The 14,883-nt window shown below is 43.4% G+C and overlaps 1 protein-coding gene across 5 annotated transcripts in view; it reads right to left on the bottom strand.

The window, feature by feature from the left end:
- SALL3 (spalt like transcription factor 3) overlaps positions 1 to 13,054 on the bottom strand; it is a 48,863-nt gene extending 35,809 nt beyond the window's left edge. For 3 of the 5 annotated variants that reach the window (XM_027886559.1, XM_027886558.1, XM_027886555.1), the window contains exon 1: positions 12,907 to 13,054. In XM_027886559.1, coding sequence (XP_027742360.1) covers positions 12,907 to 13,045 — 139 coding nt within the window. In that variant the 5' untranslated portion in view covers positions 13,046 to 13,054. The other 2 variants (XM_027886556.1, XM_027886557.1) reach the window with 1 other exon arrangement.
- Between the last annotated feature and the right edge of the window lie 1,829 nt (positions 13,055 to 14,883).

The raw sequence follows: 14,883 nt of genomic DNA, 5'->3' as shown, positions 1-14,883 counted from the left end.
ACAAAAAAAAAAAAAAAAAAAAAAAAAAAAAAAAAAAAAAAAAAAAAAAAAAAAAAAAAAAAAAAAAAAAAAAAAAAAAAAAAAAAAAAAAAAAAAAAAAAAAAAAAAAAAAAAAAAAAAAAAAAAAAAAAAAAAAAAAAAAAAAAAAAAAAAAAAAAAAAAAAAAAAAAAAAAAAAAAAAAAAAACACAAACTGCCAAGAAATTCAGGACTTATCATTTCAACACAAACAGTTACGAAGAAAAGACAGCAGTGAGAAATAAAAGGAACGTGTAATCTTGAGATGTTCCGGTTACTTTTAAAAAAGAGATTTTTACAGAACATTAACTATAAAATCGCTTTTGACAAAATTACCTGTCAGTTCTTTCAGTTTTCGCTCAGCTTAAACTCCCTACAGAATTCAGCGGGGAGTTTTGTCTGATAAAGGTGATAAATCTGTGCCCTGAATACTATTTCCTAGCCTTCTAGAGCATCTCAAACTTATTATTTCCCTGTACCTCCAAAAAACTGTTAAGATGACACTATATACTCATACATTCATATATCCAGCGCTTGACACTAAATAACAGACATGTATTTCCTATTAAAAAATGATCACTGAATGATTTTTTCTAATTTTAAAATTCTACTGTATTTACTAGCTAAAAAAACCCTCTTCTTTGAGGACCACTAGCCTTTATCCCTTCTTTTTTTTTTTTTTTTCTTTTTTTTTTCCTCCTTTTTCCTTTCCTTTTAGGAGGGGGGGATAAAATGCAATTGAAACCAGCCAAATATTATTTAAGACTTCTGCACGCAGTACCGAACCTGTTACACTGTTTGGGCTGAGATCGATAACATGTAGCTGTTGCTAGACAATACTAGACTAATCCTCATGGCAAATCCTTCTGTTAAAAACTATCACTCTGTGTTACAAAAATATCACAGAAGATAACATGATTCACCACAGAAAAGGAGCATACTGCCCATAGGTATCTTAAAGCATGTGCTGAAAAACCCAAAGCCTCCAAAAATCAGTTAAGTGAAAAAGCAAGCTTCCCAAACACAGTTTCAGTCCGCACTTCAGTTTTGCAAAGTGAAAGCACGCAGAGTACAGACCAGCGAGGCATCCAACCCCCAAACACCCTTGCCTCACTCCAGAGTCTTTCTGAACTAAGACAACTTTAACAAATCCTTATTTACATTACAGATTTACATTTTAAAAGTCAGGAGGCCTGACCCTCGGTCCTTATTCAGAATCTACTGAGTTCCCTGATTGCTAGTACCAACCTCGCATGGGAAGACCATGTCTGTCCTAAGACTTTCACTGGGAAGATTTTCCAGTGTTTATTTCCAAATCTTGGCAGCTTGGGTAAGAATTGCTGTTGTTTTTGTTATTGTCTATTATTATTACTAGCACAACTACTACTACTTCTAATACTGCTACTAAGGCATGGTGCAAAGGAGGATTGATTCTAAAAAGAAGCTGCAAACTGTGCAGCTCCTCTTCCAGCTTTTTATCTATATATTGCTATTCTTTTGTTTAAGGAGAGCTTTCTCTACACAAACCTTGCACAAAAGATCTAAGTAATTAGTGACGGATTCAGGCAATGCAGCCATTCAAATATGGCTGTCCTCTGATCTAGAATGAGCTGATCAAACACCAGCAAGCTAATTATTTCAGACACTGTACAGTAATCACCAAGCCCAAATGTGAACATTTACAATCAAAACAGGTATTATTTTCTGCTCTGGAAGACAGTGTCATGGTCTCTGGATGTCAAAGCTAATATGTGTAATGTGTAAGCTTTCCAAAGAAACTTTAAGTACTGGTGCCCACTGCCAGGAGGTATCGATAAGGACCTGCTCAGCATGTCAAGATAATAAGCAGGCTAGTGTACTAATCTGTAAACTCAAAGAAACGGCTGTTTGCATTTGAAATATAACTTGCAGAAAAGTACACAAGTAATACAGCTGTATAGGTATTTCTGGGATAATCACTGCTCAGCTCTACTCTCAAAGAAATAAATTACTGGTTTTGTGCTGTCTCAGGGGGACCAAGTTCGCACCTAAACTAAGTGGGGACCTACAGGTCTGTTTCTCTATTTCTTCCCTCAACTCCTATGCCTTGAAAACAGCAAGAACACTTTTCAAATGACCAATCCAAGTTCATTCATCTCATCATCTACCTGCCTTGAAATATTCAAGGACTGTTTTTGAAAAATATTTTAGAGAATAATGCTACAGAGTTGCTAGGTTTGGTTTTTTTTTTGCCCGCCCAAGTCAATCTCAAACTAGACATACAAAGAATCTCACCACAGTATTTTCCATTTAGAATAAATTATTTTGATATTTCTTAAAAAAAAGTCAAACAGATCTCTCTCAAAGCTTCACTTTCTTGGACAGGTAGGCAAGCAGGTGACACAGATGGCACCAAAGTTAATGCCACTTTGCCATAGATGACGGCACATTTCCTGCACAGCACACTGAGGCTACAAAGATGATTCACAGAATGACAGACTATGGTCTCAATCCAGTCAGTCCTACTAAAATGAGTAGCCTTTACTCACATTAGAAACACCACTGAAATTAACAGGATTGAAAGACTATGAACGAGTCACACAAACAAGCACTTGTGGAGGGAAACAAGGAATAACAAAAAATTACAACTGATAAATATTTTTTAATAAACATGCGTGTATAGGACAAATGTACATTGCCCCGTATCACACAACTAGGGTTTCTAACATGCCTTCCAGTAGTACTTACTAGTGTGAAAGCACTATGGTACTGCGTTTATTGTCACTTTTGAAGTGGAAGTCCTCACTGAATTCAACAGGAAATACAGCTTAAAAGCATTCCACATGAAGAGTTAGATTTGCTGTTTGTTAAAACTCGGTCCCTTTATGAATGACAGAAATCAATACCAAAATTTAATAATGACTCCAGAATATTAAAAACTTCAAATGCTAAAATATCAAGCTAAAATTAATTTTTGTGGGGTTTTTTTTGGTTTTTTTTTTTGTTACACAATATACCTATTGTGGGAAAATGTAGCATTTTTCCATAGTTCTTTATGCTTTATAGCTTGCTTTCATTTTTTGATATATTACAAAGTGATTGAATCCATTGGATAGCAAAGAATTTAACCTTTTTTCTTCTATTTTTTCCTGAAGAGAAACAAAAATTTTTTATTATTGCAGTGAAGACGTGACGCAGTAAAAATCTTCAAGGACTTTGGGGGAGTTAATCGAGGACTTGCTTAATCTTATAGCCACGGGTTGAATTTTGCAGTTCTTAGTTACACAAAAGGTGTTGAATGGGAGTTCTGTGGAGCAGCCAGGATCTCAGCCACTAATAACCTCGCAGTTATTTCCTTTTTCTCATTAGCAGCCTAACAGCTAACAAGACTAACCTGAAGCTGCTATGGGATGCAAGACGAATTACAGCACAGAAAGCTTACCCTACGACAACAGGTGAAAAATGGCAGGTGACATCTCTCAGATGGTACCCGGGGCAAGCTCCCGAGCAGGTACCAGCCCACAGAGCCGCCGTGGCTCCAGCAGCGCTGTCGCTTTGCATCACCGAGGTCTGGCCCTAAAATGAGCCCACAGAAATTCAAACAGAGGTATTTTGAGAAAGTCACTTTGGGGGGGGTGGGGGGTGATGCCTGAAGCCACTCAGGTGTTCTGCTGACTCAACAAGAGGGGTACGAGGGGCTGGCGCCGGGAGGCTTTGCTCTGCCCCCCCTCACTCGGCGTACCCACCAAACGAACACTTTTCAGGCTGAAGCAAGGAGGATGGTGTCTGCCTGCTTTCTCAGTGCCCAAGGTGAAGGGAGAGGGGTGAAAGGGTGCCCTGGGTCTCTCAGTTTCCATCAGGAAATGTGCAGAGTTGAGAAAAAAATTGCCAGTTTTGCCTACACACACACAGGATTTGTAAACCTGGCTTTACTAGTTCTGAATTTTTACTGCAGGCAGATATCTTTTTCCTCTGTGTGAGAGGAAAGCCTCTTGCATGATGTGCGAGAGAAACTATAACGAATTGATGCTTCAAACATGCTGATATCCACTTTTGTGAAACAGACTTAAATTAAACATCACATACCAGTCAGGTTAATAGTGAAAACGTATACGGCTTATTAAATGCCCACTTTTTTAGGACTGTTTCCAGTCTGGAAAAAGCCCTAACCAACCACTATGTCTCATCTTTGCTCCAGAATCTTTTAATTGTGTCCCATCATAAACCAGTTCTAGACACTTGGATAAAATCAACTATGAGAATTGACATTTCCTAAAGCTTGCACCTATTTTAAATGCTGATGCCTTCCCGAAGCATTCAAACTAAACTGCCTTGTAAAGGAACCCAACGAATGTGTGAGGAAAATATTTTCTGAAGCTTCCTTTCAGACTATACAAAATAATACAAATGAAAGCATGAAAAAGTGTTGTATGAATTACTACTACGTCTACATTCAGAACTGCGTAATTGAGAGTTAATTAATATTTTCTAAATGTAGTAATTTCTTTCAGGAAGATTAAAAAACCACTGAAAAGCAGTGTACAAACTGTGAAGAAGTTACAGGAAAAACTGCGTTTGTTAGCATCAGCTAAAGCTAAAATGTCTGCTAACTACGAAGACAGATGTATAAAATGCTCTCACATGCAAATCCAATAATGATTTCAAAGTGCAGTTCACAGCATTCTTGTCTATTTAAACAAGCATTATTATAAATAAAACTCTGAGCCTAGCGCACTGGTACAGGACAAGTATTTACTACTGCTATCATCAGAATACACAAACTTATTTTTCCCCAAGCACAGACTCAATAAAGGAAGAAAATATATTGAGAAAACACCACAAATTTGTTTTAAAAATCATATTAATTTGGAAGCAGTAGCCTTGTGGCAACGAATTGATCCTGGTGAAGAACAGTATTACTTTTTCTTTAGCTCTATCATCTCTTACAATTGATGGCGCGCTTAAAGAAAGTTTTCTTAAATTGTTAGAACACGTTTATTTTCTTGCAAATTAATTCTTTTTAACTCTTTATGATGGCTTTGAATCCCATAAAGAAAGATGAATTATCACATACTGAGCCCAAGCTGTGAAACAGGAGGAGACAAATGGAGACCCCTACTGTGTTTAACAATGTAGAAGAAATTCCAGACTCAAAAGAAAAATTTTCTGTCCCTTTTCTCAGACCACAAAAACTGTTAGTATGGATTCGAACGGTGGAGGGCACTCTTGCTATGCAAAACCCGGTACCGACCTGGCACACTCGGGTTTGATCTATTCAGTAGCCTAAATCTCAGAATTTGTTAAGTAACAGCCACCTGTGGCACAGGCACTAACTGTACTCTGGTTAAAACATTTGCAGTTTCTAATCTGTTCAGTGAAGCACTTCAGTATCTCAAACACTGGTGTCTTTCTCTGTGGACGCAGATGTGGAACAGATGCAAGCTTCACAAATCGTTCGTAATATTTGTGCAAGGTATCATATTAAATAGGACCTGTGCTACGTTTTTCAAAATTATATAAACAGCTATTTGGTTGGCTGTTACGACATGTATCCATTAATTTCGGGTTGCAAAGAATTCGTGTACAAATAATGATGATGGTTGTAGGAACCACCTTTATTTGGAACGCATCAACTTATTTTGGGAATCCTAATTAAAAAAAAAAAAAAAAAATCGAGGTCAATGCTCCTAACATAGCTGAGATGAAACAGATGTTGAAAAAAACAAACCAAACCAAATAAACCAGAAGAAAGAAGGAACACGGTCAATTCTGCATAGCTTTCCTACTTTGAAAAGTGTATCATTAACTACATCTTAAACTATGTAACTCCTAACCCTGCATGAATGAATGAAGCCAGCCACTCTCTGAACAAGCACAGAAACACTGACAAATTTGTGTTTGAAGGCTCGCCAGAAGAGAAGCTGATGTGAGGACCAAATCCTGCATCTCCTAAGTAACTCAAAACTGAACTCACAAGTCCTGGACTCAGTGACAGTACTCCTTTGAGTAAAATTATTCACAATCAGGAGTGTTTGAAAGAGCAAACCTGAAGTGATTCAATGCCAGTTGTGCAGGTCAGTCATTTTGGTCTTTCACTGTTCCATACACTGCAGTACTGCACAGGATAGTAAATGATCTAAACAAACCCACGAACTTTCATCATTTCCAGATTTGGGGACGTTACAGCATCAACAAATTCCTAAATGAAAACTATCAAATGGCACCAGGAGAAGGGATCTCCTGAAACTCTGAATGACGAGTCGGTTTTGATTAACTGAAACAAAAATACGGCGGCACCTGCAGGGTTAATTAAGCAGCTCAAGATGCTGGGCTTCACAAAAGGAAACCTTTTCCCTTCTTTAAGGACTGTAAACACTTGTGCTGAACTAGATGGGCATTTGATAAGCTGTACAGCGTGTAGCAAACTCCGAGGGATCTCTAGTTAACACTCAAATTCAGTGTTAACACTTAACAGAACAGTGGTAAGCCGTGCTGCCAAGGTCAACTGCACAGATGTACTAATTGTATTATGAGCTTGACATCTAGTGGCCACCCCTGGCAGGGCAAAGCAGGCAAAGGTTAAATCAGCAAGCCTTGTCAAAGCACTTCTAACTACCCACCCTCAGGGAGAGAGAGGAGGCCTGGGGAAGAAGCTTTCTTGGTACTCCGCGCTATCGCACCTTCTCCCCGGCAATCCCAGGCCGGGCTCCCGCAGCAGCCCGCGGCGGGGCACGGTGCGACCCCACCCGCGCAGCGCCCACCCGCGCCCCCCGCACCCACCCCCGGCCCGCAGCCCGGCGGCCACGGCAGGAGGTCAACAGCCTGCCCGAGTTACTTCGGTGCGCCTCACTCGCTGGCTCCAAAGTTTGGAAATTTTGTTGGTGTTTCTTTTGCAAACAGTGAGAGGGTTCAGATTTTTTTCGGGGAGGGGGGGGGGTGTGGAATGGCGAAACTGGGGAGGGGTGGAGGGGGAACATGCACACCAGTATTAGAGAGCGGCAATAAGAATTTCAGAAGAGATTTTTGTAAAGATTTATATTATCCCACAATAATAAAAAAAAAAAGTCTTCTCTCTTTAGTCCTCTATCTTTTCACTTTTCAACTTAAAAGAAATGCCTTTTTTAAATGTGTTGCTTTGTGGTTTTCTATCACCCTTATAAACAACTATTTTTCTGGCTTTTGTGATTTTGAAGAGTTTTTCCTTGGTAAGAAAGAAGAAAGGTACTCTGGGTCTGACAGCACTAAAACTAAACCAGCTCCCAAAAGTACATTTTGGCCTAAACCTCCTTTTATGCATTAATGGAAAACATTCAGTTAGGAAAACACCACTACATTAAGTGGGAAATTTTTGGAGTGCAAAGGAAAGAGGATTTACACTGATATGTACAATTCAATATGAATTTACTGCTGGAATTAGATTTACTTGTGCTTCCTCTGGAAAAAAAGATACAGAAAATTAGTCTTATTTTACAAATAGAATACTATGAAAGAAATTATTTTTACATGCTTTATTTTGGAAAATGTGTCAGTACTTAACTATTTTAATGTCATGTCAGACCTGGTTTATTATCAGCAAAAGTGATTGACTCATGCCCTTAATGATGGATTGTCAACAGATATGCTTGTCCATGCTTGGCAGTCAACAAATCAAATGAAGGAGAGATACCCAGAAAATCTTCCCAAAGACTCGGAGTATTTTTCAGATGAGTATTACTTGCTATTGATTAGGTTGTTTTTACTCTTTTTTTAATGCCACACATTTTTTGAGTTGTAGCTTTTCCCCTCTCTTAGGCAAGGAAAAGTAATTTTCATCAGCTAAACGTATGCATAGTAATAGCTTAATTACACATAATTTTAGCCAACACACCTTTCAAAATTTCCTCCCTCCCACTCTGAGAAAAGAGTCTTAATGTCTGCCTCAGGAGATCACTTCAAGACCAGCATCACCAGATAAAATCTGACCCAGTTTTGTCTACTTTCATTGTTATACATACATCAACAAATCGGCTGATTACTATAGTTTCCTTATTATTCCAAATATTTTTCTATTCCTGACACAATTCAAAGCAGAGTATTTTTAAAATTACACAAATATAGATTTTACATAGTTCAAATGTTAAGCCTCTACTGTAATAACAGAAGTATTTATATAAAGTTTCGATCATTATTTCCCATCAAAGGCACAATTTATAGCGATACTTATTTGGCCTTTATTTTTCAAAACAAAAAGCCCTCTCTTACACTTGCCTCAGAACAAATGTTTGCAAAAATCACCTAAGTTTTTAAGTTTTACTGACAGCTGGTTGCGACTTACCAAGTTTAAAATGCAACAGTGTCAAAGCAATAGAGAATAAGCTCTATTTTACACGGAGGAATGTTCCCCCCCCCAATGTGTTTTAAGCCTCTGTATATGCAGATAGAGTGAACACATGAACACATGTGAAGCTGGTTGCTACATACTGAACTGTGTCGTTGCTGGAGCTGAGCGAGTGTGCCTGTGGAGATACTTCAGAAGAAAACCGAGTGCAGTCATGAAACTGCCCAAAACTCCACAGCCCGATCCCACTTTACCAGCATGAAAAAGGTCAATTAGTTTAGCCTACGCTGTATATGTTGAAGGGTGGGTGGAAAAAGAAGACCAATGTTTAAAAAAAAAAAATTACTGCAAAAGGCACATTAGAAAACTGTCTTTAACAGTTCACTACAAGGTGATCTCTTCCACCTCAGGCTAAACGACAATACCTCTTCACCAGAAACTTCACATGAAAAAGTCCAAAGCATCATTTGTCATCACCCTTACCAGAACCTCATCTGCACACTCTTAAGAATCACTCTTCAGCATTACAAAAAAAAAAAAAAAAATCCAACAAAACAACCAACAAACAACACCCCCCCTTCTATTATCCCTACCTTAAAAACATAAATGTTACGTCTGCGGTTTAATTTAAAAGTAGTCAGAGTTGAAACATGTGCATTGTATCTACAATTCTGATTCATTTGTAATCTGTTGAATTAGGCAAGTGTATCAGAAATGTAATTCCAGCTATTACAATGCTTTACATTTACTCAGAAACTGAGATTATTGTATTCTGCAGACAGTCATCTGAGTCCTGGTACTGCTGTTTCTAAATGATTTCCAGCAGATCTTCTTATTTAGCAACCTCAAAGCGTGGGATTTTTTTAAGAGGCACCTTTTGTTCACTCTTCTACAGTGCAACTGTTCAAGAAATATATCTTCAGCTGTTTGTTAACACTTCCCTTCAAAATTATTAAAAAATATATTTTTAGCATTTCACTTTGAACAAATAATTTCAAATAATTTTGAGTGTATATCTGTAGTTGAAGACATTGCTAATTATCTTCAGATTTCCAACAGATTTTTTCACCACCATGACACTGCCCTGTTAGAATGCAGTTGTGTTATGCTGTAGCCCAAGCTGGCTATAAAATTATTTGTTTAAATTCTAAAACTTCTGTGATAACGTTAACATGAAAGTTATGGTGTGACCAGTCAGCATAAAACCCAGCCTAATGTTTATCTTCCATTCTGCACCCCAAACTGCCAGGGTGCTACTATGAATGTCTCTACACTCAAAGGATTACATTTTTTGGATATTAATTTTTAAATGGTTCGTTTTATAAAATCTAATTTGAGGTGGTAATAAACATGATTTCAATAAATAAAGAATAAACTTCATTTGCTTGGTCTTGCATTAACTCCTTTGTAGATAAATAGCAAAATTGGTGAAAAGGCCACACGAATCAAATAACACTGCTTAAACGGCCTGCTTTCTAAAAGCGACAAATATTCTTGCACTGTGCAAACTATTTTTGGCCTGTTGCAAAATACACTCAGGAACTGTAGCAATATCTTGACTACAGCTGTGAACAGAAACGAAGGACACTGACTTGACAAGAAGTGTTCTAATTCACGAGATTTGAAGCTCTCATTATATCTGGCCTATAAAATTGCCTCCAAGTATCGTTAGGCTTCCTAATATAACGTGTAAATGATTTACATTGCACTAATGTGCACTAGATAGCCCTCTGCTCGTGTAGCCTGTCTCCACCTTGTTCACATTTCTCAAATGAGAGTGCAAACCCACTACTTCAGCTTGTTAATTGTTAACTATCAAGGGTTTCACTCTATTAATTAAAATATGTTTTAATAAAAGGAAACATAGCACATTTCGATAACAGCCTTCTAAGGCTGAAAAGTATTTACACTTGCATTTTAGGGCTGCTGTGAAAGCCGATTTTGTGCTATTCACGGACCACAATAATAACGCTTTAAAATTCCTCACTGGGATGCAATGTAGTCCTTTTGATGGAAAGACTGTCTTTCTCATTCGGCAGAAATAAATCCATTCATTTGATCATGTAGTCATTGAGGGCAATACAAAACAAACCAAGTGTGAGAAATTCTATGTGATGAAGTAAACAAAACAAAACCCCCCCAAAAAGGGGAAAAAAACCCCATTTCCATGACAAAAAGATTCTTTGTCCTTAATCTACCCACCATATGCAAGCGTTTCTTTTTAGCATATCTCTTGTTCTAATCTCGGGTGACATGGCTACATAGATAAGATTCACAAAACAAAACAAAAACCTAGTTTAACAATTTTTTTCAATTTATTAACTTGCCAGGAGTGTCATAATGAAGTAGTGGGGTTTTATTTTTCTGTATTGAAATGGATTCAGAGCATGTAAAAGTTTATAATGCTTATGATAAATTCTAGATCTAGAACCCACACCAACAAGAGATGGGCTCAACAAATCTTGCTTGCTTAATAAAATACTCTCATCTGCTTGCCTATACTAATTTATTTTACACGATCACAGTTTCCTAAGGAAATACAAATTGAAAATGCACTGCTTTGCTCCTCCACTGTGACAGAAGGAAGCATTTCTCCGTGTGCCTGTTAATGTCAATACCCAAGTGGGTTTTCCTAGAGCAGTGGCAGCCCCCTTAGCTCCCTTAGCAGTGGGACTCACTCCCTGCCTCCCCAAATACCCTGGGAAGGAGCAGGAGGCTTAACAATTTGCCAGTCTGACAGATGTTTTAACCTGATGAAGTGGATTCACGCTGCCTTAAGCTTCAGGGTTGTAAAGTCCGGATACAATAGTCAAAATCCTCCTCAGGCTTCAACTTCGCTGCCTTTCTCTCCCCACAGATGCAACTTAAGAGCAATTATAGTTTTAAAGCAGGACAAGGACTTTTTTCCTTTTCGAAGGGAGGGAGAGGGGGGATAAAACAGTGGAGCAAGGGGCCTACACAGAAAGCCGAAAACATTGGGGCTCCTGCTTGGCTACGTGAGAAACTAAGAAAGCAGTGGGCTCTCTGCAAAGAGGAAAAGAAAAACTTTCAAGTGGAAGCTTTCAACTTAGCCCAGGAGAAGCGAGCATGGGCTGCAGCGTGCCTTTGCACGCTGCACTGCCAGAGACTACTAAGAGAATTAAAACAGAAACTTAAAAAGAAAAAAATTAAAAAAAAAGAGAGAGAAAGAAAGGAAGAAGAAAACCCTGCGGCCCTCTTCTCGAAACTAAAATTACAAAAAAGTGGAAATAAGGCGTGATCCGAATCTCTCCAGCTTTGGACACTTGTTCACGAGCCGCCTGGCAACCCAGATGCATAAAAGCAAGTGTGCGTGTGCCTGCGTGTGGGGAGGGAGCGAGGAATGGCGGATGGGCGAGAAAATAACCCTTCCCCACAGCCTGCAGCCGGCGCGGCAGGGGCTGGTGGCGGTGGTGGCACTCCGTGTCACCTACCACTGATAATAATTACAGTCGCAGCAGAGCCAGGAGGCGAAGGGGGAAAGGCAGCGCGGGCCGGGGAGGGAGGGGGTGGGGGAGGGAGGCGAAAAGCTGCAGTTCAATCTTCTCGAAAATAATGAAACCAACTCGGCTGGTCCTGCGCACCCGAGCGGTCCTGCCCACCCCTGCCGGGGTCCCGGCCGCTCCCCCGGGACAGACGAGGGGAGCGGTCGGGGCAGCCCCCGCAACCTGCGCGGGCGACCCGGGGCGCCGGGGGGAGCCCCTGGCAGCGGCCACGGTGGGGCTGCCCCGTGGCCCGGCCGCCCGCGGGATCCATTGCAGCCCCGCGCAGGGCACCCCGGCCCCGGCCGTCCCAACTTTCCTGCCGGCGGGGCGAGGGGAACATGGCTTCTGTCAGCTCCGAACCTCCCCCAGGAGGGAGCAGCAGGGAGAAAGAGGGGGTACCCAGTCACACGGGGCGAGGGAGCGCAGCAGGAGCAGGCAGGCGCTGCTCCGGGGCGCCCGCTCCTGCAGCTGGTGGAGCCCGGGTGAGTAGGGAGGGAGGGCCGACCCCGCCGCCGAGCCCAGCCGCGATCAAAGCGCTGGGGAGGCCGAGAGGTTGCTGCTGGGAGGGCTGGTTAAAGGCAGGGGGTGGGCTGCAGAAACTTGGCTAAACTGTGAACTTCTCAGTTCCGCTGCTTCTTCCCCCAGCTGCTTTAATTCCCATTCTCCCGCTGCAGTGCGATTGCGCTCCCATGTTCACCATCACCATAAATTCACCTATCTCCATCCGAAACACACTCACAAAAAGAGAGAGAGAGAGGAGAAAGAGGCGCCGGGAGCCCTTACCGTGCTCAGAAACTACCTCCGCTTGCAGCTCTTCGTCCGACCTGAGATGCTGAGGTTTCGCTTGCTTTCGACGAGACATGCTGCTAACTGAGCCGTCTTGACTCTGCTTTTTGCAGAGGCATCAGAGACGTGGAGGTGGAAAGGAGGGGGGGAGGAATTGGGATCGAGGGAAGGGGGGCTGGGGGTTGGAAATAACTGTTCACAAATAAAAGTCGAGTTGCAAAACAAACCAAACAAACAACAGAAAAAGGCAACAAACACCACGGGGGAAAAAAAAAAAAAAAAAAAAAAAAAAGGCAAGGCTAACCAGCCAGCCAAACTGGGAGTGAGTGAATGAGTGCGCGGGTGCGCGGGTGAGCGAGCGGGGGATGAGCCGGGCGGGGTGTGCGCGGAGCGGCGGGGTGTGCGCGGGGCGGCGGGCTGGGGCGGCTGCGCGCAGCGCGCATGGGGCTCAGTAATTATGGTTGTGAATAATGCATGGCGATTAATGGTGCTGGGGGCGAGCGCGGATTGGCGCGGCTCCAGCGGACTCAGGCTGCATATGTAAATGAAGGACGGGGCTCCGCAATTAGCCGCTTCGCTCCGCCAAATGATGCGTCTCCCCGGCGCCGGCAGCGCCGCCTGCGAGAGGCACCGACCGCGGCGGTGGCAGCGGCGGCGGCGGCAGCAGCAGCAGCGGCGGCAGCAGCAGCGAAGCACACACGCACTACGCAGAAGGGAATCTGTTTTGCACACACTTTACACAACATATGTGCAAGGTTCACATGTTGGGAAAGGTCACGATCTTCGCTTTTCTGTCTGTCCTTCTTTCTTCCCCCCGTCTCTCTGTTTCTTTTGCTTTGCTTTCTTTCGGGTTTCTCCCCCCCACCCCCCCTCGCCTTTCTTCACATCACTCTGCGTTCTCTTCTCTCTCGGTCTCCCTTTCCCCAGAAGTTGAGCTGCAAGGCATCTGAGGCATCTGATTTCTGTGTGCGTGTGAGTAATTTCTTCCCAGGAGGAAAAGAAAGTTTTGTGTAAGCCTTTTCTTTTCTCCTTTCTTTTCAGTGTGCTTTCTTTTTCGGCGTTGCTCTGCTCTTTTCCCTTGATCTTCACATACTTGTCTTTAGCTCTTCCTCCATCCTGTCTCCTTTTCCGTCGCTCTTTCTGTCTCCCCTTCCCTGCTGACTTTTGTTCTCTCCTCTCTCGAAAGCGCACGCAAGCAAACGCAGAAGACCTTGGGCAGTTTTGTCTTTCACCTCTCCTTCCTTCTTCTTTGTCTTGCAGCTTCTTGCTCCAAGCAGAGACTCCCCGTTGGTGGTGGTGGTCACTTCCTGTTGTCCATTGGTAGGAAGTTTTTTTCTTTCTTTTCCCTCTCTCAGGTTGTAATGACTTTTTGTGACACTCCTCACCCTTCCGCCCACCTACCCGCCCCCCCCGGCTCAGCCGTGTGTCCTTTTAGCTAATGACAGCGGGCTCGCGTGTGCGTCGATGAGCAAGTCCTTGGTCTCCAGCAAATAGTATGGATCCTCTCCCAGTTTTGGGGGGTGGGGGTGGCTGTTGTTGTTGTTGTCGCTGGGGTAAATCCCCTCTCCCTTGCCTTGCCTCGTTCGTAGAGGCTCCGGCAGCCGTTCCTTGCGCGGCGGCTCCGCCAGTCGCTGCCTCCGCTCCGTGCCGAGGAGCGCTGCGCGCACCGCGGCCGCTCTTGATTTCGGGCAGATAAACTTTCAAGTTTGGGAGCGGTGTGGGTCACACGGCAGCTCCTCCTACTCTCCTCCTCCTCCTCCGCCTCCCGTGCCGCGCTGCCCGGGGCTGCCGCCGGGGCTGCCCCCAGCCCCGCAGCCCGATCCGCTCCCCGCCGCCGCCGAGCCTCCCTCTCTGCGGGCACTTTCCCAACAGCGGCTTTTCTCCCAGCCCCCCCCTCCCTTTTTTTTTGTAAAAGTGAGGAGGGGAGGTGGGGAAAGACTTCCCTCCCCTCCAACCCCCCACTTTCTCCTCTATCGCATTACAAGTTACCGGGGAGCCGGGCCTAGCCTCCCCCGCCGAGCCGCGTCCCTCCCGCCCCGTCCGTCCCCCGGGGAGGCGGGCGGCCCCTCCGTCGCGCAGCAGCTCCGTCTCCGCGGCCGCCACCACGAGTCGCCGCTTCCCGTGGCCGTCCCTGTCCGCCTCCCCTTCGGCCGGGGCGGGCGGGGAGCGCGGCCAGCCCGCTCCCATGGCAGCCAGCCGCCGCTAGGATGTACCCCACCGTCGCCGATCGCCGCCGCACCGCGCAGGGGCCCGCAGTGCGCGCACTGCCCTGCCTCCAGCT

Source organism: Empidonax traillii, unplaced genomic scaffold (genome assembly GCF_003031625.1).
Source record: "Empidonax traillii isolate 1590-97213 ecotype Southwest subspecies unplaced genomic scaffold, ASM303162v1 scaffold189:size1549363, whole genome shotgun sequence".
Lineage (NCBI taxonomy): Eukaryota > Metazoa > Chordata > Aves > Passeriformes > Tyrannidae > Empidonax > Empidonax traillii.
The sequence above is the reverse complement of the archived record's forward strand: the minus strand, read 5'-3'. Positions and strand labels throughout refer to the sequence as shown.